Below are 25,545 nucleotides of genomic sequence, written 5' to 3'. Positions count from 1 at the left end.
CGAACTGCACATGGTGTGCGAATTTTATTATAATCGGTTAAGTGGTTTAGGAGTCCATTGAGGACAAACATTGTGACACGAGATTTATATATATTAAGATAATGTGTGCAGTGTGGTTATTCATTTGACATAAGACCTAACTTTGTAATTTAGTAGCCACTCATAATAAAAATGAATTAGATAAAGATAACTTGTACATATTTTAATTTATTGTTTCGGTTCGATATTTAGTTCTCTTTTAAATTGTTAAATAGTAGGTACACAAGGCAGGAAATTGCATTGTTTATAAAATTAGAATCGACAGAGATTCTTTAAAATCTGACTAATGATTTCATCTAGCGAACATATGGTTTGGTAGATCCCGAGAATTGTATTTTTAAGGACGCTTTCTGAAAATGCGAGTGATTTCATAGGCAATATTATGCATTGAGTAATTCATCATTTTTTTTTTAATATCTAGTAGGGACTATACTATACGTTTAGGTATATTATTATTAGGAAATATTTTTGTTTGTTCGTTTGCTTATATACAATTTAACTGCCTATTGACTTGTATTGTAGAAACTCACTCGCAAAATTCAACCGCATCAAAATCCGTTGCGCAGTTTTAAAGATTCAAGCATAAATATGTATATGAGACAGAGAAAACGACTGTGTTTTATACTGTGTACTGTGTAGTGATAATATACCTTTTAAAACATAACAAACATTACATTTCAAAGTATTAAAAAAGTAATTTATAAGCTAGCTGATGGCTTCACTATGACTTCTGTATCTGTAGATTAAGATAATTAATCCATGAATGAACGTAACCATTAACATTTAGACACGGTCGCTTGAAAGCGTTTTAACTGATTTAAAACACGTTTATTTCTAGAACGAAACTTTATAGTGAGTGTGGTCATGGTTGTTGTTATCTTTACAGAATTTCTCTTTGATTTGTTATTGATTTTTTATGTAACAATTATTTAAGTATTATTCAATTTACGACCAGTACCGGAACCAATTTAGTTTTACTGTTAAATATGTCGATATAATTCGTTTATGTTACATGGTCATACGTGTAATAAATGTTACAGTAATTAATGTATTTGTACCGCTAGCACAGATTACCTAATAGTTCTAGAATTTGTTTCTAAGCTAAATCTTATGTATGTGAAAATTTTGAATATAACGCAGGTTTATGGATTTGCCGGTTCATCTCCATAGATAGTTACTGCTTTCCGAATCGGTGGAAAATGTTAAAAATTGTTATGACGATTCAAAAGTGCTGCTAGAAGAAGTCTAATTGAATAAATAATTGTTTGAGTTTGGTATTGAACGCTCAGGCTACGCCTTTTTTTATAATAGAGCGGGTAACGGAGCAGGTGGGTCACCTAGTGAGGTGATCACCACCGCCCATGAGCACTCACAAAGTTACCTTTGTGAGGCTGTTTGTGTGTGTGTGAATTTTTATCGAAATTGTTCAGCCGTTCTGTGTTTATTGAATACAAGTAAATTAGACTAATCAGTCATAACTTATTTGACAATTACATTCGCAGTGTTGCTATGTTCCTAATTGCATTATCCCGCTTTTCCTCATTTGGAGATTCCAAACATACTTTCTGTATTTTTCAATAAGCTATAGTTTATTGAGTCAGTGCGTAGAAACTTGAAAGTTTGTCGTTTTGTCGCTTATTACGTAACTAAACGAAAATCATTTTTGCATATTCTTTATCGTTTTAAATCACGAATTGCTCTATAAAGTTGATGCGTCATTTAAAAAACGTAACAACATGACTTCACTAAAAGAAAATTACGCTATACATTAAATTACATAGTTGTTTTATGACTACCTCAAATTATTTGCGTTTATTATAGTATAGAAAGTGACACGAAAATAACGTAATCGCGTCAAATTCTAACACCATAATAAAATATGCAGGAAGTTATTTTCACTCGGCAATTAGTTGTTACGATTCTGTTTAAATCGTGGTCTAATCTAGAATGGATAATATTTTAGTTATAAGTGTGATTATTGCAAATTAATGTTTTAAGAGGAAAAATCGAGGGAGTAGATTCAGATTTCAGGGGAATGTCTATGAGTCACGATAATATATTATGCATGTTAATTATATGTAGTACTAGTCGTAATATCAAATATAACTTATACATACAATTAATTTACATGATAATGGTCGTTAAAGAAATTATATTCCACGATCAAAAAGATACGGCTGCAAGATGTCGAACTTATATTCATATTGAAAAGAAGTAGGATAAATTCTTCCTGTATTAGGGTGTAGGATTAGGGCGTATAATGATGAAACCAGTATTACATGTGAACAAATAAATAATAATAAATTTCGTCAAAACTCGTTCAATTGATATTGCGTGATTGAATAGCAGACTTCAAACTTTCACATAGAAATTGTAGATTATTTTTAAGTGAAGTTGAAAATAGTTATTACTCCTATAAAATGCGAAGATACTTAGTTATTAAATAGTACTACTGGCTAGCCAATGGATGTTGTAAATACAAATAGTAAATATATTATGTCATGGCTGCCGAAAACACAACATGAGAAACAGTAAGATATTTCGCGAAATATGCTGATGTTAGATGTATATGGACTGGAGGTAAAAAATGTAGGTAGGTATATTTATTTAAGCTACTAAATGTATAGTAATATGTAAAATGTGTACATATATCTTTAGCTGCATTGACTGTTTACTTTCATTAATTGTAACGGCTGAATAAGGCTTCGCTTAAATCCTATAATCCTAGATCTACGTTTATTGGAAATTATGTGTTTGTTGATTGTTCAATTATTTTATGATAAAATCGACTTTGAACAGGAATCGTCCAAGTAACCTTTAATATAAGTTATATCATTTATGATTAATTACAATAGAGCAAAGAAACTAGAAATTTTATATGAGTAGATCAGCTTCAATAAAAAAACGCATACAATATTAAATAAACTGTATAAATCGATCTATTAATCACTAGTAGCTATAAATCAAAGGGATATATAATTTTTTCCTCTAATCGCGAAGGAAATGGAACCGGTTTTTTTTAATTATGCAGCTTCCTGTGGCGACATGCCTTCAAACGTAAACAGTGTTGCGTCACACGACTCACCAAGTCGGCCATTATTTACAAACAATGTGTGTAGGTGAAACTAAATTTCTTATGCACGGACTAGATACTGTTATTGAATCGTTTTAAATCGTTTGATTGTACTTTTTAAAAAAGAGATGAAAGAAATTTGTTTGGGAATTTTTAAAAGAATAGTTTTTTTTATAATCAAAGGTATATCCTAATGACAAGGAAGAGTTTTTCTTAATAATTCAATTAATTTTTCAAATTTTAATTTTTATTGCGTTTATTTTTTATAGCATTAATTCGAAAGCTCTTGTTTTTTTAAAGAATGTATTTACTATCTAAAATAGCATGTAAAATAATAATATTCTTATTATTCAATCAATTAAATATATCAACACAACATTTTTTGTTCATAAAAATACTTCGCAACGAGATCTGCGATTTGTCCACAAAACGAAGCAAAAATGATGCATGTGGCAACTCCATTATCGACCGCTCAAAGAGACAGTCGGACCGCGCGGGGCGGGGAACGCGCGCCGCTGTCAAATCGAATTATTCCTCTCATTTGCGATTCAAGTTATTTTTTCGATGGAAAACCTTTTTCCTGAATTAATTGTGTTGCTATTTACTAATTAACAAAAAGCCAAACGACGCGTGAACACGAAATTTGTGCGTAAAATCAAATTACTTCGTTTCGGTCGTGGCCAGTGCTATTTTTGTTTTGTAGCCCCGTTCCAGTGTGGATTTTTCTGTTGAAATACTGTGATGCAGTTTTTGTTTTGTTCCCGGTGGTCGAGCGGAACGTTGCAAAAAGCTTAAGAAACCGTACGATTTGATACCGTTCAAGTGCGAAACGGTTGTTTTGCCCTAAATACTGTGCCAAATTTTGATGTAAATTATTGACAAATTGTACCTTCTATAGCGGCTATTTGGAATACGCATGACTTGGTTGTGGAATTCAATTTTGAATTCGAAAAAAGAACACTTCGACTGCAATTTTTTTTCGAGCATAGACTAAAGTGACCAGTGTTTTTTCATAAAGTTTTTATGGCGTATCCATGTGCGAAATAAAGTGTATCAGTGATATGAGGAGAATGTTCGGAGTCTGTTCTGATGGGTGGCTTCTCTGCGGTCAGAATGTGAGCAGCTAAAACCTGGCTGTCACGTATATGTTGTCTGTATGTTTTTTTTAATTTGTGTCCATGTTTTCCTCCTGTAACCTGTATGCTGTGCCAAAAAGGCTATGTCATAATTTAATACAATGGTGAATGGATCATTGTTTAGAATAATTTATTCGAAATAGAAGTATTATAGGTATAATGCGTTTGAAAATTTTGTATGGTATCCAAAGGTTTGATTTTAAATTGTAGGTTGCTAAATGTCTAATATTGAGATAGCAATAAGCAACTGAAACCGAAAAAAGTATTCATAAAAATATTTAATTTACTTAATTTAAAAATTTCATATACTACCTAAGTACTTTCAATAATGGAGGATTGAATTGAAGCAGGTTCAATACATATAAAATTAATAACTACTTAAGTTAAAAAAAAATATGCACACATGAAATTATTGTATGGTCACCGATCCTTGATAAGTGTACAAAGCTTGAATCTGTCCGTTTAAAGTCAAAATCAAGTCTAAAGCTGTCGGTTACATACAAACATACAGGTGAAGCTAATAAAGTTTTAAAAACCTTCAACCCAAAATATGATAAGATTGATTTTCCTTTGGCACAGCATATCCTTAAAAAGGCCTTGAAGTGAGTGCATGCATTTTTTGTTGTCCCTATTTTTACTAATTGGCTATGCCCACTCTAGCTCTAATAGAAATACTGTTACTTCATTATTATTACTATGAAATTAACTATTCATTCATAATTCCCTTCATATTAAATTATTTTCTAAAAGCTCCTGATTTCTCAAATGATAAATCAGTTTTATAGTAATTTTTTCTATAAGGTTGTTTGGTATTAAATAATGTCTCTCTACTTTTCTTTATTATAATTATTCTGACTGCTGGTGTTTGCCGTTAAATTTTTTATACCCAAGAAGCAATAATATTTCACCATCTTCAAGCAAAGATCATAGATTTAATCAGAAATTTAGATAATATTGGTCTTACCACAAAACAATTTAAACGCAGTCTAACTTTAAACCAGGGATCTGTCACTTTAATAGTTGTCTATGTGAAATACGACAAAACCAGATTAAAGAGAACCCGCGCTTAAAGTTAAACCCTGTCTAAAGTTATTTTGTGGTAAGACAGTAAGTAATTAAGAAGTGCATAATTTTAGTATGCACACATAGTATGAATAGCATATTAAATGTATCCATACTAATATTATAAATGTGAAAGTAACTCTGTCTGTCTGTCTGTTACTCAATCACGCCTAAACTACTGAACCAATTTTCATGAAATTTGGTATGGAGATATTTTGATACCCGAGAAAGGACATAGGCTTTTTATCCCGGGAAAATGACGCAATCCCGGAAATCCCAAGGGAACGGGAACTATGCGGGTTTTTCTTTGACTGCGCGGGCGAAGCCGCGGGCGGAAACCTAGTGTAATAATAAATGTTATAAAAAATAAGTTGTCATTTGGGAAATCAGGACAAATTTGAATCATTGATAGGGCTAATAAAGCATGTACATTGTATGATTAACATTGGATACATGACCATTATCATTTATGTATCTTAAAATCTTCGCAGCACTTTAGTTGTGTGTGTTTATGACTTGTGTGTAGAGCCATACTATTTTTATGTCACTTTAAAGTATTACAATTATAGCTAAGTTTAACTGTGGTTTAACTTTAAAGTTCATGGAAGTGCATCTTAATAATAAAACCTAAATAACTAGCTGTGCCTTGCGGCTTTACCCGCATTACTCTGCTCCTATTGGTCTAATATTGTGTTGCCTATAGCCTTATTCAATAAATGGGCTATCTAACACGCCATTTTCATAGGTATTGGACCAGTAGTTCTTGAGATAATCCTGTTCAATCAAAAGAACGATCGAATGTTTTATTAGTTTTAAACTGATATTAGCTGTGTTTTACCTGAAAATAAAACACATATTAAATACTTACCTATATTTGAAGCTTACTTCATTGAGAAGGTACCTAGCTTTTTCCGCCTATTTTGCCCTCTCTTTCCGTTGTATATATGCTATCTCTCTCGCACACCTCTCCACCAGGTGGCGGGGCGCTCGATAATGTGCGGGCGCTGGATGTTTTTTCATTGAGTCGAAATCCACAACAGGTGGACGTTAAGTGTAAGCTTCAAATATAGGTAAGTATTTAATATGTGTTTTATTTTCAGGTAAAACACAGCTATTAAACACTTGACCGTAATTTGAAGCTTACTTCATTGAGACCTGTTTGTTACCCACCTGGTGTACAATGTGACGCCAATGTGAATTTGAATACATAAGTAATTACTTATTTCTTTATTTGAAAGAGTAAGGTGTGCAGATAGTATACCAGCTAATAAATCACACAAATTTTTATATTATATAATATATTAACAATCCCAGATGAAAAGTTAATCAAATAAGAACCAAAAAGTTAATCATAATGATTAAAAGTATTAGAACTTATGAGATTGGTTCAAGCGTACCTTAGTTAACCTTTTGGGCTTGAAAAGTTAAAGTTACTACAATTTTCACTATCTTTAGCGTAAATCTGCGAAAGCGCCAGTACCTAACGACTTTCAATTACGCATTTAGATTTTACTTACAAAATGAAGCAACAGCTGATCCCGACGAGGCAAAAATACCTCAAACTCAAACCTTTATTTATTCAATTAGAACTCTGCAGAAGCATCATTGAATCATCTTAACATAGAATTACCAAATGTCTCAACTCACACAGTTTTAACCCAACCTGCTACAAGCGGACAAGAAGAGACCTTGGTCCTTACTTTTGGGGTCAGAAGTAAATTTAAAAGGTCACCCCTTGAATAAGGCAATAAAATAACAAAACAGGTAAATGGTTTAAATTATAATACAGATTTTTAACATCCAACTAAACCGTGCGGTATCTTTTAATGTTTAGAGCCAACGTCGCAATCATAATCTAAACATGGCTGGTACTTTCAGTACAATGCATGAATTATTTATTTAAAACTGATAGGTCATAAACTCTGTACTGGAAACAAATATACTGAACTCAAGAGACTAAAATGATAAAGAGCTTATCTGTGTCCCAAAACTGCAATTACTACAGCTAAGTACGTTACTTTTAATCAATTCAGTTTTAAGATATAATTATGATTTACATCAGAACTTATATACCGAAAGTCTCGGGACTACATAACGTGACTTATTTATAATAGTGTTTGTGCATAACACTAGGCAGTCAACAGCTATACGAACGTCAGATAGGAAAAGAGCCAAATTTATCCAGTCAGTAATAAAGGATTTTAACTATACTTATTATAATTCAACCAACTACTACTAGCTACTCCGTACGTCTTTTGGGTAGACGGAGGCAAATAGGATTTTTATTCCAACTATATCATTGGATATTTTGAAAATGTACTCCACATTTTCATACCGTCAGAGTCATTTTGCAGATTATAGTGGTGCAGCACTGAACACTGTCTATTAGGTGACTGGTGCTGCTGACCGGGCCTTCAGTTCCGCTTTCCAGAATACCTTCACCCTTCTAGGTGCTACTACTACTGAAATAGCGGTATTCTATCGCGTCGTTCAGGTCTCTAACTGACAGGATTTCTCATATTATCGTAACAACCTCGCTCGTTCTAATGCTGGGGCCACACTAACGGGAAATGCCATTAATTAACGCGATAATGGACGTTAACTTTAGGTGTAGCCAGTATTATTTAACAACGGCATTAACATTGCCGTTTGGCGAGGCGATAGCTTTATCGCGAGAATTAACGCAATGAAGCGGTCACACTACGTCCATCTTGCTAGAATTTTAGTAAAATTAACGCTGTTTTTATCGCCAACAATCGGCATTCACGTTGACCGTTCAAGTGTAGCCACTCACTTAACGCCTTAAAAATTATCGGAATAATTATCGCGATAAAGGGCATTAGACGTTAGACGTTAGTGTGGCCCCAGCATTACGAGAACAAATTATCGCCAAGGAATTCTGCTGCAGGATAATGGCAAGAGAGATTATAAGCTTAACTATGCATTATTATGCTCGGGAATATGGTGGATTTTGAATACTATCGTCGTCTGAAAGTATCTCCTTTCGATTAACTTCATTAAGGATGCAGATCTGATCCCATCTTTGTTCCGTAGGAATGCTACGACAGTCTAAACGTTACACTGGACAAAGAAAATTGCCCTAAATATAGTCGGTTGTTCCAACATCCGTAATATGGCTAGCCTACCTTGCTAGCCCTTGATTGTAACTGCTACCAATGCAGGCATTGCTCTCGTGTTGTCCACAGTTGTGCGAGTGCAAAAATGAAGAACAGAGCTCGTGGGGAGCTATGTCCAATGAATCTGTGTTAAGATTATGACAGTATAGGACAGTTAGCTGTGGATGCGAAGACAGGACATTACTTTATTCATCCGTAAACACGCGAGGCAGCCACGGACAGCGATATAGCAAGAACTAAACTAGCAAAGTTTAGTTCGCTTACCAGACTTATATTTTAAAAGCCGTATAGTCTGTACCTACTGCATTTCATTTATTGCCCCCCCCCCCTCAAAGCAAAGAAATGAACAGTCATTTGGCAGAGCTTTCTCGTTAGGGTAGGGGTTCCAAGTAATATCTAATAATAAGAGGCTTTTGTTTAGATAGATTGACTTTCCGTTATTTATCCTCTATCCTATGTAACTCAACAGTCAGTATTCTCAGTATTCGTTGAGTACTTAAACGTTTTACGTAAATAGTTGTATATAACTTTATTATACAATAAAATAATCCTGGTGGGATGACAAGAAACTTGTCTAACAAACGATTATCCTAATCCCTCAGCGATTTATTGTTTGAGCCCTGAAGAAAAATCTCATGGGTGCAATAATGAGGTCAAATGGGTTGAAAAACGAGTCAAATAAATTGCCTACAAGACCGGGCAACTAAAATAGGCCTATGAGAGGTCAAATATACGTAATCAATCGTTTGAAATTTGAAATTTGATTTTGAATCAATCGTCATTTGTTACATTCAATCGCTTTGCGATTAAAAAATCTCTTCCGATGTTTTTATATGAAAATTGGTCGGCTAGTGCCATTGAATGACGATACCAAACATACCGTTGACACAAGGCTTGGTGACAATCCTCGAAACCACCGCCACAAATCATCTGCGAGATGATATTTGATCCGACTCGCCTTCCTTTGTTGTGAATAGGCTTTACATTGGTAAATACGATTTGTTCAATTCCAATTTCCATAATTGGTAAACCAATGGTGGTTTCCTGATTCCTGAAGCGTAAACTTTTAGGATACGAAGTATCAATTTCATGCGCCCATTATTTGACGTCTCTAACCTTTATTGTATTTATTAGGTCATATTACTATACTGCCCACTGTGAAGAAGATTTCAAAACCTTTTTCTACCTACCTTAGAAGAGTGAAGATCCGATACGGTCATATCCAAAACTTCTTTCGTGGGTCCTCGTTGACGAAAGCAAATATCTATGATCATTTTAATGATCAATCCTTTGTATATTTGCACCAATCGCCATCAAAGCCCCGCGAGGGCTGATATATATTTGCACCATGTCTCCGTGAGGTACTGTTGTAGTCAAAGCCCCGCGAGGGCTGATATATATTTGCACCATTTCTCCGTGAGGGACGGTTGTAATCAAAGCCCCGCGAGGGCTGATATATATAAAAGATGGTGCAAATGCACCATCTTTTCCGTGAAGGACGGTTGTAATCAAAGCCCCGCGAGGGCCGATATATATTTGCACCATTTCCCTGCGAGCGACAGCTGCGCGAGGGATGTTTGTAACTAGAAATAAGTACGGCCTGCCAAAAAATGCTTAAGAGACACCCTGCGAGGGTGGATTTGACCTGGCTAACCCCTGCGAGGAGTAGTGGCCACATTTATGTATTCTGCTTCGAGCAAGAATACACCTTAGTGCTAATATAAAATTAGCAGTAAATAATCATTTAAATAATATAGCAATTAACAAGGTCCTTTAACTTATTTTCCAATGTTAGCGACAACTGTCCAGGATGAATTAATAAGAATTGATTTGACAATGGTAATTAATTATTATGTTTATATAAAAAAGAACTAACTATTTAATAAATTCATAATTCAAATCAATTCACTAAATTTTAAAATGAACTTCGATTCATATTTATTTTTGTTCATGCAATCGATGTAACATTTAGTTGCTTTATATCCGTTAACATTCCTTACGAACGCAACCATACCGTCGTAGGACGTTATATTTAATTGAACAAAATATTCTCCACTCACCCGCAATTTTTTACTTTTTGTCAAGGTGTACAAGTTTATAATATTATTCTAAAACGTTAGAAGTGAATTGTAAATCCTTTGAAATAAATGTATCTAAATCTAATTTATATTAAGGTATCTCGATAATTATTATACGATAACCCTTTCAGCACAAGTTCAGTAAACCAAAGAATTTAATTGTAAAATTTTGGTACTTTACAACTTTTTTACTTTACATTGTAAAAAGTTGCATCATTTGAAACATAGGAAACGTAATTTTCAATCAAATTAGCCGTGTGTAATATGTCTATTTTCACATAAAAACGGATCAGAATAATACTCATAAAAGGACACGTATAGACTACGGATAGTTTTGAATGTGTGGTACATTCATGGTACGTATCTACTATACATGAGCGAATCCATCATTATTCAGTTGAGCGGTAACTCCCGTACGATTTATAAAATAATATCACAACATGTTCTGACATGTCGTGACTCGTGACTTCTTGGAGCTGACTCATCTCGTTCGATAATTTTTAGTAATAAACTATTATAGGAATTCCGAACCGTTCCTAGCGATAACGACAATGTAATAAAGTCGTAGCAATGGATTGTATGCCTGTAAAGCTTTGAGTTGGCTCATATCCATACTAAGTAGGTATTAATTGTAATTTTTCCAAGAAAAATTCACTTGTAACCTTGTAATAAAAACACATTATTAAAAATGACATAAATAATTAAAAATATCTATATACAAGAGAGGGTATTTGATATATCTAGTAATATCAAATAATCACAAAAGTAATATTAACGATTCGAGTAAAGCCGAACGGTAACACCGTTAAAATAGCTTTACTCACAGTATTAAAAATTCAAATATTAATTAGTACATATTGCATAATGAAATATTTCAAAAGAAAAGTTACTATTTCAAGTAAAATGTAACGGTTGTATCGTTAATTTTAAATATCTTTATTCATGCTATTAAGTATTTAAGCATATTGAAAAATAAACTATTGCTGAAGGATTCATTAAAAACCTCAGCATTTTAAATAAAGTCCAACGATTATACCGTTGACTTTAAAGATTTTTACTCATTTTTAAGTAAAATATATTTGAATAGATGTAAAAATAACTCACTGTACCGATCCGACGGGATACACTTTTTAACACTTTTAGCACTTGCTTTAAGCAATACTTAATAGCACCAAGGTTGTAGTCTTGTAGACAACCTTCTCGCGGCGGAAGCTAGACGCCAAAGAAAAAACATCCAGCGCCCGCACATTATCGAGCGCCCCGCCACCTGGTGGAGAGGTGTGCGAGAGAGATAGCATATATACAACGGAAAGAGAGGGCAAAATAGGCGGAAAAAGCTAGGTACCTTCTCAATGAAGTAAGCTTCAAATTACGGTCAAGTGTTTAATAAGATGTATTTCTCTAGTTTATTGTTTTATTGAATGTGGTAAATTTTATCACTAAAAACTTTAAGTATGTATCTATGTATAAGTATTGTTATGTTGTGTTGTGCTATAAAAGATTATAAATAGGTGAAAGAAATAAGATAAAATAAATCACCTATAACTTTAAAAATAATATAAGTTCTATTTTCAGCTTGCATTTTTACTTGCATAATACATATTATAGACATACTAGCGGTCCGCCCCGGCTTCGCCCGTGGTACATATGAAAAATAGATGTTGGCCGATTCTCAGACTTACCCGATATGCACAGAAAATTTTATGAGAATCGGTCCACCCGTTTCGGAGCAGTATGCAGACTAACATTGTGACACGAGAATTTTATATATAAGATTATAGATACCTAGCTGTGCTCCGCGGTTTTACCCGCAGAGCTCCGCCCCTGTTGGTCTTAGCGTGATGATATGTAGCCTATAGCCTTCCTCGATAAATGAGCTATCTAACACCGAAAGAATTTTTCAAATCGGACCAGTAGTTTCTGAGATTAGCATGTTCAAACAAACAAACTCTTCAGCTATATAAAATAGATAGGCTCTCAAGTCTCAACTCAAGTATCTAGGTTACTAGGTTTGCTTTATGAACTCTTATAATAAAAGAATCATGCTGCCAATGAAGGCTAAACATTTATTTATTTATTCTTTATTCTACAATTAGAGACATTGAAAAGATAATATATGAGAATTTAAAATAATAAGTATATTATGAATAGGTGGCCTTATCTATAGTATATATAAAAATGAAACCCGTTTCGCGTTGTCACGGAATCACGCGTGAACGGGTGGACCGATATCGATAATTCTTTTTTATTATATTCCTTGAAGTTCTGTTGTAGATTCTTATGTAGATAAAACGTAAATATGTACCACGGGCGAAGCCGGGGCGGACCGCTAGTGCCTACACCCTATAAAGTGGGCCAAAATCGATTCTAAATGAGTTGGTTACATTCAAACATACAGATGAAGCTAATAAAAGCATGTTTAAATCAATCTCTTTCAGCAACCTGGTTAGCTAAATGTATGAATCATTAAATTACGAGAAAAGTTCTCATAACCCACAAAGAAATTAATCTCCATAGCATAGAAAAATGCAGGTATCATATATCAAACAACACAAACCTACTTTTGAAATAATATTTTCAAACAAAACACTACTTCCTCATTTTTTCAGAGAAATAAAATGTTTTTATGCCTCATAACAACTATTACTTCAGAAGTTGAAACAGTGTTGTTTTAATAACTTTTCTACATAAAAATAATAAGTTCAAATTATTTAATTATTTTATATTATTTAAACTGTAATATTTGTTAAAGTGTTTTTAATTACTGTAATTAGAGAATGAAAGCTCTCAATTGAAGGGCTTTTGTTTTAAATAAAAACTTAGTTAAGCTTATTTTTTATTTAATGTGGTTTCGTCTAGGCCGACACTTTCTGTATGAATTATGATGCACAAGAAAATGTTTGAAAAAATCAGGAGTATGCAAATTAATATTTCTCGTTTTATTTTTAAAAATGTATTATGGCCATTTTACTCATTAGGTTAAGTACTTTCGATATCAGTTTAAAGGTTTTTGATATCTGTAATAGTTACGGAATAATCGCCTGTGCACACTTAACGATTACACCCTGTATATTTTAAATCCTATTTAATGTCATCATGTATTCCAAGAAACACTTTAGTGTCTCAGCATGGAGGTGTAAGTGCGTTTGTTTATTGATTTATTATTTAACCCATTGACCACCGTAAGGCCCGATCGGGGCGCGACACAATAGATTTTCTATTGTGTCTGTGATTCCGAGGACTGATGGATTAATTGAGTGTGTGGAGCGTGTACCCACGCACATACCGACGTAAGTGTGATAATGTCGAGTGCACACTGCCGACTGCGTTGATGTGTTTTTGGTCAGTTAGTGTTTGGATAGTGTGTGTACAACCTTATGATGTGTAATGTGTTCATACCTTACTAGCTTTCTGCCCGTGCCTTCATCTGCATTGGTTGAAACTTAATATACTAAAACCTTCCGGCTATCCATTGCTGAAAGCAGAATGAAAATCGATGTAGTAGTTTATGACTTTGTTAGACAGATGCCGCGGACGGCTTTGTTTTATAATATGTAGTGATGATGTAATTTAATGGGCTGTTATAATGTGGTTATTATTAGTAGTATAATAGTAAAGCGGTTATTGTATCGGATTTAGTTTTATTTAATAGGATGCAATTAAGTTAGTGACTATATCATAGAGCCAATGATATTTTATGTATAGATACGTTATATACTCACAATATATCCTAAAATAATGCTTCATATGCAGTGTCAGGCACACACAAATACAAGTTTCATTTTACTTAATTTATTACATTGACAGACTGTATAAGAGAGATGGCTCTAATAAAATGATATAAACAAAAAAGACAAAGATAGTTTGTCACTTCCGCGCAGGTGTAAGCAAAAGTCATAAGAATTCACCAATTAAATATAAATAAACAAATAGTTGCCATGGTAATTGGCATAGACTAACGACACAGACGGTTCAATGTTATAGATGTTACGTTTCCTGTACACATAAACAAATATTTAATTATTATTATGAAGTTGTATTAAAATGAAAAAAACTTTTTTGGAGATATAACTGTATTAAGTATTTATTACTAGCTGTGGTGTTCGTTTTCGGTCATCATCATTTCACCCGATAAACACCCACTGCTGAGCATAGTCCTCCTTATAGCACTCCATAAGGACCGAACTTACGCTATTCATTTCAAGGCAGTTCCCGGAACCCGTACAAGGTCATCACTCCAACTTGTAGGATATAATAATAGTGGTGCCTAGATGAAAAAAATGGATGAAATAAAAGAAAGGATGAAGTATAAGCCTTTTAACTTTTTTTATCTAAAACTCAAATAAAATTTGTGTTCAATAGCTATTTACAGAAAAGCAAATAGCATTTTTCGTCAGTAGCGATAATCTTTTCTTTAATGTATACGTATATTCAACATCATTTTTGCAAACAAACATTTTTGCCATCACGATTTCATTGTATATAATAAATAGATATATTTGTTAATTACATAAAAAATAATCAAGTATTTACCCAAATCGAAATTAATAAAATATGTAAACGTTCTATTTTTAAGTATCGTATCTACATGATAATCTTTGAACACAGTGTACGCTAGCTTTGTCACACTAGTGATTGAAGCAATGTTTTATCCCTTTCATTATTTCAATACAAGTGTCAGGCAAGTGTCATTCATAAAGAATTGTAAATTGTTATTTTTGCTCTAAAATTATAATATTTTAATACATTTCCCTGTGATATGATATTCCTCTATCTTTCTTTATTTTACTATCGTAATTTGTGCACTTTCTGAACACACAAGAAGGCATTATTGATAATTTTAACGTTTATATCAGCATGTGCGTTCGCTGTCACAAGTCACAATCTGACTGATTCCACTGGTCCCAATTAGGACCAATTCACGGTTTGCGTTTTGGTGCGTTGGTAACGTATCTACCTCTTGTTTCTATATATAATATCATTGCATAGAGCAAAATAAAGAGGAATAGAATTTAGTTGATTCTTTTGTCGTTTTTGACTTACTTGATGAATATTTTCTAGATCAAGTGTAAATGTTACATACTTAAAACTGCTATAAGACACAAAATAATAAACAACCTTGCATTAAGCATATTAGTTATATAGTAATCATTTAGTAATCTGTCGACTGTGATATTGGTTCACAAAAACATACATACACGCAGCCCACATGGCAATACAATCCTACTAATATTTTAAATGCGTAAGTTTGTGAGGTTGGATGGATCTCTTTCACGCAAATACTACTGAACCGATTACAATGAAATTTAGTAAGTAGGTCGCTGTAGACCAAGAATAAGTCATAGGCTACTTGTTATCCCGGAAATCCCACAGGAATTACAACTATGGGGGTTTTTCTTTGCAAACGAGTCGGAAATCTAATCCATACTAATATTATAAATGCGAAAGTAACTCTGTCTGTCTGTCTGTTACTCAATCACGCCTTAACTACTGAACCAATTTGCATGAAATTTGGTATGGAGATATTTTGATACCCGAGAAAGGACATAGGCTACTTTTTATCCCGGGAAAATGACGCAATCCCGAAAATCCCACGGGAACGGAAACTATACGGGTTTTTCTTAGACTGCGCGGGCGAAGCCGCGGGCGGAAAGCTAGTATAGTATAATCATGACGGACGCGCGTCGTCCAAGGCGAGTCTCATCTATCATGTAGTGAAGAGGCGTGTGCGTGCTGTCGTTAATTTGTCGCCATTAACCGCCATTAACTATGTATCATGCGATGTTTACTGCGTAATATTGTGTATGGATGAATAGTGATTTGATTTGCATCGTAACGTGTGTCGTTAGAGTCTGAATGTGTAGGAAAAATGATTGTTTTTTATGATATAATTTAAAACTGCGTATCACAGCAACCATTTAAGGTAGATAGAGTAATTGTTATGGAAGATAAGCACCTTCTCACAAGTCAATTTAATCTATAGGTACTAATATTATAAAGCTGAAGAGTTTGTTTGTTTGAACTCGCTTACCTCAGGAACTACTGGTCCGATTTTAAAAATTATTTCGGTGTTAGATAGCCCATTTATCGAGGAAGGCTATAACTATATGATCAAGCTAAGACCAACAGGAGCGGAGCCACGCGGGTGAAACCGCGGGGCACAGCTAGTCATAAACTAAATTTTGAACCTAGATTATATTTCAAAAAGAATTCATCTAGTATCTAACTAAAAGACTATCTAAAAACTCGATAGCATGTGCCGAAATAGGTTAACGGTAAAATAAATCAAAACTCAAGTACCTTTTACTTAAGTGGTAGTCGTTAGTTTTAGATAAGATTAGTGAACGCTATTCAAGTGGTTTGGATAGTTTGACAAGTCGAAATGAGGGTAAAATGGCTTGTAAATTGTAATCATACATTTTTTTTGCTGTGTTTAAATAACAGATTTTGTGTGTGTTTTTTTAACGTATCGCAATATTGCAAAAATAATTTGGAAAATCCAAAAGTGCACGCCTCATAATTTTTTTTTAATAAATATTTATTAATTAGTTATTATTTTTGTTTATTTAATAACAATTAAACTACATCGAATCAGACCCTGAAAAATGAAAGGGTTCTATTCCTGAGCATACTCAAGCGTAAGAGAAAAAAAAAAGACTCGATTAGTAAAGTATTTCGGTCGCTATCGTGTTAACAAGAAAAAGGATCCGCACATACAGACACACGGACGTCCAAGACAGAACTTTTTTAAACTGTTTTTTAACTAGTTTAAATAACAAAAATGACATCAAAAATATCATGAACGTTAAAAATAGTGTTTTTTCTTAATATGTGTGTGTATGTATTATCTTACAAGTGCAATGTAGGTATGATACATAAAGACATTTTAAGTTTGAAAAATCAGATGTTTTGCGCGAAGTGACAGTAGTACCACGTAGTACCCACCTCAACGCTTCGCTTATGAGGCGTGCAAAAAGCAGGCAGATAGTAGATTGATAATAGTTACTCTTGCTTGTTTTTTCCGTCGCCTATGAAACCGTTTTGTAAAGAGCAAATAAAATTATTTTTTTTTGTCGAGTAAAATAAACATCCTGGGAATCAAACTTACAACGCTGTTAATTATGTAGGTCTAAATTAATTTATTGATAAATACCTACCTGGATATAAGGATCTCTCTGGTGATGTTTTTTAGCATATCATCTATTACATAAGTCATAAGTATACTTGCCAGTAAGTACTTTAGTACTTAAAAAAATGAGTGCGTGTACTAGTGTACACACGTAAGAAGTGAAACTTCTTTAAGACCTTATTTTACAAAAAATAATTTACTATATGCAACTTTACAGAAATACGTCGAATCACGCGTGGTAGGGATAAGAAAAAGATGGCGCGTAACTAAAAAATGTTACACTAAATTTTTTTCCAAACCCGATAAAGAAGTTTCACTTCAATACGTATCCTATGTTACAGGGATCCGCAGATCACCTATTAAATAAGTATAGTAGCCAGTAGGTACTTACAATGTGTCCTTATGTTACAGGGATCCCCCCACGGGTCGGTGATGTCGTGCCAATCGCTCGCTGCGCGCGCGTTCGAGACGGAAAAGGATTCGAGATGTTCTACCAGCTTCCATAGGTATGTGATACATTTTAATTGTTTTTTTTTTTTAAGTAAAACTTCTTTAGGCCCGTTGAGAGTAAAATTTCAAGGTCGCGTCATGGCAATACGGCACGTCATGGAGTAAGGCGACGATTTTGATATCTTTGAATCTTGCCTAAGAAGTTTCACTTCTGACACGTGTGCTCGGTACACTCGATCTTTTTTATTGTGTTTTGAAAGAAAGTGTCGTCAAAATCGGTTCATAAACGACGCGACGTACTAGTTATCTGATTTATTTAGAAGTTACTAGCTTACAGCCCGCGGCTTCGCCCGCTTTGACTAAAACCTAATAAATTATATACTAAAACCTTCCTCTTGAATCACTCTATCTGTAAAAAAAGACCGCATCAAAATCCATTCCGTAGTTTTAAAGATTTAAGCATACAAAGGGACATAGGGACAGAAAAAGCGACTTTGTTATATACTATGTAGTGATTAAAATTGAGTAACCTTTTTGCAATAGGTAATTTATTTATTGGCTATTTCAGATCGGTGCGTTTCAGCTCGGAGTCACGGAGCACAAGGAAGTCGAATGACACGGAGTGCAAACGGGAAACGCCGGGTAAATATTATATTGTATTGTTATGTTTTTAAAACAAAATTAATTTAGTACAACAAGTCAATAACTGCGTTAAAAACAACCGACTTCAAACTTGCACTTGCAACATTTACAAATACAGACAAAAATGCTCATAAAATAAAAACTACTGGGTCTATCCGAATAAAATTTTTATGGGACCAATTCGACACCATCCCGCATCGAACAAAAAAAGAATCACGTAAATCGGTTCAGAAACCACGGAGTAATCGGTGTACATATACATAAAAAAAAAAAAAACATACCGGCCGAATTGATAACCTCCTCCTTTTTTTTGAAGTCGGTTAAAAATGCAACATATACATAGTAAGATACGTAACTAAACATATTTATGAGGTTTTAACTATTATTCTGATATTACATAAGGATTAGGATTTAAAGGAAAAGCTTATTTACGCGGGCGAAATTAAAAGTACATTTTTTAAAAATACCCGCAACTGCTAATTTCCATGTATTTAACGCATAAAATGAAAGAAATTTACCAACTACCCGTTTCTTTATAATACTAGCGGTCCGCCCCGGCTTCGCCCGTGGAAGATATTTACATTTTCTCTCCGTAAGAACCATCCTCGTACTTCAAGGAATATAATAAAAAAAATTATCGAAATCGGTCCACCCGTTCACGCGTGATGCCGTGACCAAGGAAAACGGGTTTCATTTTTATATATCCATACTAATATTATAAATGCGAAAGTAACTCTGCCCGTCTGTCTGTTACTCAATCACGCCTAAACTACTGAACCAATTTGCATGAAATTTGGTATGGAGATATTTTGACACCCGAGAAAGGACATAGGCTACCTTTTATTGCGAAATATGTACCACGGGCGTAGCCGGGGCGGACCTCTATAGTACTAGAGGTCCGCCTCGGCTACGCCGAATAAATCGTATAATAGATGAATAAATCGAATTTAAAATTCCTTTTGTTTTACCCACTTAAATTTTCAGGTACGATGTCGCTCACGGCGCTGTCTATAACGCCGGTGACTCCCGGCTCGGCGATGAGCCAGTCGGCACCACACGCAGGCGCGTTCGATTTCGATGAGACGGTGAGATTTTTCACTTTTTTTTGTGAAAATTTGAGAATTTATTTCAGGGAAAATAATGGGTAGATGGTGCTTTCTAACACAGACAAAATAAAAAAACCAGGAAGAATAAGGGTTAATTCTCAAAAAACTAAAAACCATAGTTTTCCAATTAATTAATGACGTTAAATACCAAAAAATAACACGAAGTTTAACTTAATTACGCTCCAATCAGCGTGCCAATTCCCAAAATTTCTAACATTTATTAACTAAATACCATAAAACTAATAAAAATTACTAAAAAATTTGATATATCAAACTTTCGTCGAATATAAAAAAGCTTCTAAAGTTTATATTCTTCCAAAGAACAATTATCAATCAATCATATATCCAAATATATTATTTCTAATTCATTGTATACCTTCATATAACCAAAATCTTACGTTAATTTCAGCCGGCGCCCCCACCAGCGTGCAGATTCCCAAAGCTAGAGGAATGCGCTCATTTCCACTACGAAAGGGTGTCGCTCGGAGGCCTAAGTGTGGAGTTGGTGCCTTGTGAGGCCGTGGAAGGGCCCCCGCTTGAGGGTGAAGGTAAATACAGTTTTTATATATTATATTTTTTAGCCTTTAAGTATCTGTGTACCAAATTTCATCAAAAACGGTTCAGTAGCTTCTTAACGTCAAACGGGAAGAAGGGACAGACAGACAGAGTTATTGTTGCATTAATTATAATATTGTATTGCAGTTGACTCTTTTTCATTCAAAATATGTACAGTGCCACAAACTTATCTGACCCGGTGGCAAAAACTGGAACTACGTGCCGCCATTTTGAAATGTCACATTTTCACAGACTTTTCATACGGAATATTTTGTTTATATAAAAGAAAGCGACATCAGTGACACTGTCACCGGGTCAGATAAGTTTGTGGCACTATAATTGAATCATGCCATGTCACTCTGACGTCTAATCGTGTGTGCGTTAGTGTGCCGTTTTTCAAGATCGAATGTTGTGTTGGTAACCTATCTACACCTTTTTTACTTATAATATCATTCCTAACAGTTAATTAACATTTTATCCCTATAAATTTCAGATTGGGTCTGTCTATATGTCCGTTCTCATATGAATCTCTCATCTCAATCATCATCAACTATTTTTAAGAACTAAAAACACTTTGTTCATTATATTTACATCTCTGTGACAGCCATCTTTAACCATTTAAGTTTAATTATTTATATTCCTTAAACGATTTATTACTTTTCAGGTTGGGTCTGCCTAAAGGTCCGTTCACACGTGAATTCGTCCAACGAAAGTACGGATAGCAAAACACTAAGCGCCAGTTGGACGGAAGCGAGCGACGTCCGAGAGTGGACACTCACAAGGAACATGGACAACTTTCTGCAGTTGGACGACATGTTGCACAGGTCTTTATTGTTATTTTTATGCAAAAATTCGGTATGATAGTGAAAATACCAGCCATTAGAATAAAAAAAAGCACGAAAATTTTGTTAGTAATTTCCTTAAATATACTCATTTTCTTAACGGTACAATTTGCAAGATATTTTGAAAGATGGAAAGAAAAATATAAATTTTTAAAGAATTGAAAAAATTCTAACAATCAGTGGGAATCGAACGCGTTTTCAAATCGGACCAGCCCCCCTATGCAAGTGGCTTTCTGTTAGCTAGATAAACGTATCTACAGCTTACGTCAATCTCATACATTCGTAGTCTATTCTATTGAACGCTACGCTAACAGAAAGCCACTTGCATAGGGGGGCAGAAGTTCCTGAGATTAGCGCATACAAACAAACAATCTCTTCAGCTTAATTAATAGTATTCTTTTCTGTTCAATAATGTACATTTAAAATTATATAATATGAATAGAAGAACAGCCAACAGAAAGCCACTTGCATAGGGGGGCAGAAGTTCCTGAGATTAGCGCATACAAACAAACAATCTCTTCAGCTTAATTAATAGTATTCTTTTCTGTTCAATAATGTACATTTAAAATTATATAATATGCATGCTTATCAGCCATCTGGTTTCCATAACACAAGCGAAAGCTTAGTATGGGATCAGATCGTGCCGTGTGTGAAAATTTTCCTGAAATATTTTTTTATTTATTACAGATGTATATACGACCGAAAAGTCTCCGGTTTACCAAATTTAAAGGAAGCCATGACACCAGAATTGGTACAAGATGAAGTTGAATACAGGCAACTGATATCGGACTATGTTCATCATTTATCTATCATCGCGGATGATTCCATCAATTGTGGACCAGCTTTGAACTGGCTACAGATGGATAATAAGGGTGGGTTTTTAATTATTATATTGTTTATTATCTGTTACTTATATTGTATACTAGCTGCGCCCTGCGGTTTCATCTGCGCGCGTGACCGTGTTTTTCCTTTTAAACCTAATGTTCCTGTGGGAATATCGATATAAAATGTAGCCTATGTTACTTCGTGTAACAATAGCTATCTGTCTTTGAAAGTCCCGTCAAAATCGGTCCATTCGTCCCTTATTTAGTTAGTATATCTGTTTGTCAATCATGAATTGTACTATACCTATCTTCTTATATATATAAAAATGAATCGCAAAATGTGTTGGTAAGCGCATAACTCGAGAACGGCTGAACCGATTTCGATAATTCTTTTTTTATTATATTCCTTGAAGTACGAGGATGGTTCTTATGTAGAGAAAACGTAAACATGTACCACGGGCGAAGCCGGGGCGGACCGCTAGTTTTGAATAAAATTTCACATGTATAATTAAAATGCTCAACCTAACAACCATGCATGTAGTTATTATTTTATTATATTTATAACCATTAAATGTTAATCACTAGCTGCGCTCAGCGGTTTCACCCGCGTGTCTCCGCTCCTGTTGGTCTTAGCGTGATGCTATATAGCCTATAGCCTTCCTCGATAAATGAGCTATCTAACACCGAAAGAATTTTTCAAATTGGACCAGTAGTTCCACATTAAATTTTCGATGAATAAAACATTTGATCTAACTTTAATTTATTTTCTATTTAAGGTCACAAATTATTAGTGTCGAATGAAGACTCCAGTTCAATAAACACGCCAGCAGTCGCAGCCGCTTATTCAGTCAGGAAATATGTCTCGCAGGTAAATTTATCCTACTAATATTATATAATCTATACTAATATTATAAAGAGGAAAGGTTTGTATGTATGTATGGTTTTCACGCATAAACTACTGGACTGATTTTAAAGAAATTTGGCACAGATAATCTTTAGACCCTGCGAAAGAACATAGGCTACCTTTTATTGCGAAATATGTACCACGGGCGAAGCCGGGGCGGACTGCTAGTATTATAAATGCGAAAGTAACTCTGTCTGTCTGTCTGTTACGCTTTCCCGCTTAAACCTCTCAACCGATTTTGATGAAATTTGTCACAGACAATCTTAAGAGTTTAGACCCTGAGAAATAACATAGGCTACCTTTTATCAAAATACCAGGCGGAAGCTAGTCTATAATATAAAAATCAATCGCAAAGTGTGTTGATAAGCGGATAACTCGAGAACGGTTGAACCGATTTCGTAATTTTTTTTTTAATGATATTCCTTGATGTACGAGGATGGTTCTTATAGAGAGAATACGTAAACATGTACCACGGGCGAAGACGGGGGGACCGCTTTTATACCATAGATTTGTAGTACCAAAATATATTGAAAAATATGTAGCTTGCTATAAAATTTTTGACCGCCTCCTTGGTACAGTGGTGGACGCGTGAGCGTAACACCGAGGGGTCCTGAGTTCGATTCCCGGTGGAGACGTGGAAATGTCTCGGTCTGGTAGGACACAGAAGGCTGATCACCTACTTGTCCCTAAAGAAAATCGATCAGTGAAACAGATGTATAATGCATCTGCCCCTTACCCCACTAGGGGACATGGGACTTCAATTTTTTATAAAATACTAGCGGTCCGCCCCGGCTTCGCCCATGGTACATATGAAAAATAGATGTTGGCCGATTCTCAGACTTACCCGATATGCACAGAAAATTTCATGAGAATCGGTCCACCCGTTTCGGAGGAGTATGCAGACTAACATTGTGACACGAGAATTTTATATTGTATAAGATTTATAATCATCAAGAATTATAATAAATGAAATACATTTTTATTAATGTTTGCAGGCACGAGACGAAATCAGTTTTGAAGTCGGCGACATGATATCCATCATAGATATGCCAGGTGAGATTTAAATTTAAAAAAATATGAATACTTATGAGAAAAAAACTACAGAAACAAGTTCATTTATAACATAAAAACGCATTATATCAAAATATGTTCAAAATATTTGATTTTATTACATTTAATAATCTATACTAATATTATAAAGCTGAAGAGTTTGTTTGTTTGAACGCGCTAATCTCGGGAACTACTGGTCTGATTTGAAAAATTCTTTCGGTTTTATATAGCGTATTTATCGAGGAAGGCTATGTGCAATATAATATTATTTCACTAAGACCAACAGGAGCGAAGCACTGCGGGTAAAACCGCGGAGCACAGCTAGTCTGCAAGAAATCTAAAAACTCGATAATGTGCTAATAAATAAGGCAGATAAATTTACATAAACTATTTACAAGAAAAAAATATTTTTACTTTTAAATTTTAAATTAGTATATATATTTTTATTGAAACTTACAGTTTTGTTTTCACTTCAGTTATAATCCTGTTAATAGTTGGTTTTCCCGTACCGATATAGAAATAATTAATATAAGGAAAATAAACAATATATATTTATATATTAATTACTCTATGGTATGTAACATAATTATCCTGTGCCTACATAAGATAGGACGCTGTCCTAACGCAATATAATTTTTAATTCACAGTATTATAATATTTTAAATCGAGTTTCATTATTTGTATCTAAAGTTTTATTTTTATCAAGTTTATTTTTATTTTTATCAATTTTAAAGTTATTAACAGTGTGTATGTTGAAATGATTTTTAATCATGGGTAAGTGGTAAATAAATAAAATAAATTTTATTATGACCACTTCAATATTACTATTTAAATAATTTTGTATATTTCGTAATATGTTTGATATTTTTGTTCACATCAACATTATAATATTGTCATATTGATTATGAAAATTGCAATAATATCCGAAACTCACTCATGAAAAATTGTTACTGTGTTTTATTCAGTAACTTTTATTTTACTGTGTTCAAATAAACACAACTAAAGTAACAAGCTAATACTATTTTTTTAAAGCAAGCTAATTAATTTTAAAAAGCTAAGTTTACAAAAAAATTTCAATGTCTAAATAAATATTTTATTTTCTCTCACATACATATCTATCGAATAATATTATATTTTATTAAGGGCCGATTTTTCAATTCTTGGATAAAACTTATCCGTCCAATAAAGTATTAGAGCGTGTACGCACTATGCGGGTAGCCGCATTGCGGGTAGCCGTCCGGCTGACCGCAATCACAATTATGTACGTAATATTCATTTCTATGCGCACTGCGATGCGGCTACCGCAACCGCACAGTGCGCATAGAAATGAATATTACGTACATAATTGTGCTTGCGGTCAGCCGGACGGCTACCCGCAATGCGGCTACCCGCATAATGCGTATACGCTCTTACGCGATAATATTAAAATGTCACGTAAACTGTCAGATACGGGCAATTAGAATACGTTTTTAAAATGGTAGTTTTATACATTATTCGACGAATAAGTTTTATCCAAGC

The 25,545-nt window shown here is 34.1% G+C and overlaps 1 protein-coding gene across 1 annotated transcript in view; it reads left to right on the top strand.

Annotated features, from left to right (window-relative positions):
* The first annotated feature begins 3,596 nt into the window (after nucleotides 1-3,596).
* The window catches only part of CdGAPr (GTPase-activating protein CdGAPr), a 49,720-nt gene continuing 27,771 nt past the window's right edge, over nucleotides 3,597-25,545 (top strand). The window contains exons 1-9 of the mRNA XM_090118478.1: nucleotides 3,597-4,266; nucleotides 18,066-18,160; nucleotides 18,673-18,746; nucleotides 19,731-19,831; nucleotides 20,262-20,400; nucleotides 21,072-21,231; nucleotides 21,937-22,121; nucleotides 22,850-22,941; nucleotides 23,973-24,030. Of these exons, the coding sequence (XP_089974604.1) occupies nucleotides 4,258-4,266; nucleotides 18,066-18,160; nucleotides 18,673-18,746; nucleotides 19,731-19,831; nucleotides 20,262-20,400; nucleotides 21,072-21,231; nucleotides 21,937-22,121; nucleotides 22,850-22,941; nucleotides 23,973-24,030 (913 nt within the window). The 5' untranslated portion in view covers nucleotides 3,597-4,257. The remainder of the gene's footprint in view (nucleotides 4,267-18,065; nucleotides 18,161-18,672; nucleotides 18,747-19,730; nucleotides 19,832-20,261; nucleotides 20,401-21,071; nucleotides 21,232-21,936; nucleotides 22,122-22,849; nucleotides 22,942-23,972; nucleotides 24,031-25,545) is intronic.

The sequence above is a fragment of the Colias eurytheme genome, chromosome 30 (genome assembly GCF_061535395.1).
Source record: "Colias eurytheme isolate Ceu_HAF_F1 chromosome 30, ilColEury1 Martin Lab GWU primary, whole genome shotgun sequence".
Classification (NCBI taxonomy): domain Eukaryota; kingdom Metazoa; phylum Arthropoda; class Insecta; order Lepidoptera; family Pieridae; genus Colias; species Colias eurytheme.
This window is presented reverse-complemented; position numbering and strand designations above follow the sequence as displayed.